Here is a 974-nt window from a genome sequence, read left to right as displayed (position 1 = left end):
GTGCTCCAGCTCCTCGTCTTCGCGGAGACCGTGCCCACGGTGAGCGGGCTCCTCGACGGCGACCCGCGGCGCGTCCGCCTCGCGCTCGCGTTCGGGTCGCTGTGCCCGCTCCTCCTGGAGGTCGCGTGGGCCTACCTCGGCCTCGGCCTCGGCGCGCCGCGCGTCGACCCCGTCGACGTCCTCCTCGCGGCGCCGGCGACGCGCGCGGCGACGGCGGCGCTCGCGGCGTCCGCCGTCGCGACGACGGCCCTCGGCTCCGCGCTCGCGCTCCGGTCCGACGTGCCCGAGGCCGTCGCCCGGCGCGAGCTCGCGGCGCTCCTCGCGGCGCTGCCCGCCGTTGGCGTCGCGCTCACGTCGCCGGGCGTGTTCTTCGCGGCCATGGACTGGGCGGGGGCCTACCCCGTGGCCCTGCTCTGGGGGCTCTTCCCGCCCGTCGCGCTGCTGCGGCTGCGGCGGAAATCCGAGGGCGCCCACCCGAAGAGCGCGGGCCCCGACGCGTGGCTCGCCGCGCTCGCGGCGGTCTCGGGGCTCTTCGTCGCGTCCACGGCGACGCGCGACCTCGGTGCGCTGGTAAGGCGTCTTGTTTCGTAACCCGCACTCGCGACGGCACGCCTGCTTCTGGGCGCCAAGGCTCCCAGGTGCTTCACGGCGTGTTCAGCGTGTCACGTTGACTCACTGGAGGACGCGGGGGGTTCGCGCCCGGACGCGCCCCGGACGCGCCCGGACGCCCGGCGGACACGCCGGACGCCCGGACGCGCCCCGGACGCGCCCAGGACGCGCCCAGCAGCAGTCCGAGGCGCCCAGAGTACTCGCTGATGCGATTTGGAGACTAGCTATAGATTGACATTACTGTAGTGGAGCCAGCAGCCACCTCCCGCGGCGGGTAATGGAGCACGCGTGGCGGTCGGTGGGGGACGGGGCGGCGGTAGCCTCGACCGCGCGTCGCGCGTAGGGGGCGTGGTCGCTGCGCTGCG

General features: G+C 75.7%; 1 protein-coding gene across 1 annotated transcript; it reads left to right on the top strand.

Annotated features, from left to right (window-relative positions):
- On the top strand, positions 1-562 carry AURANDRAFT_69564 (hypothetical protein; the record flags this gene model as incomplete). Its single annotated transcript, XM_009045336.1, has 1 exon — positions 1-562. A coding segment is annotated over one exon (562 nt), but the record flags the coding sequence as incomplete, so codon positions are not given.
- Positions 563-974: the final 412 nt, after the last annotated feature.

The sequence above is a fragment of the Aureococcus anophagefferens genome (assembly GCF_000186865.1).
Source record: "Aureococcus anophagefferens unplaced genomic scaffold AURANscaffold_2255, whole genome shotgun sequence".
In the NCBI taxonomy this organism is placed as follows: Eukaryota; class Pelagophyceae; order Pelagomonadales; family Pelagomonadaceae; genus Aureococcus; species Aureococcus anophagefferens.
This window is presented reverse-complemented; position numbering and strand designations above follow the sequence as displayed.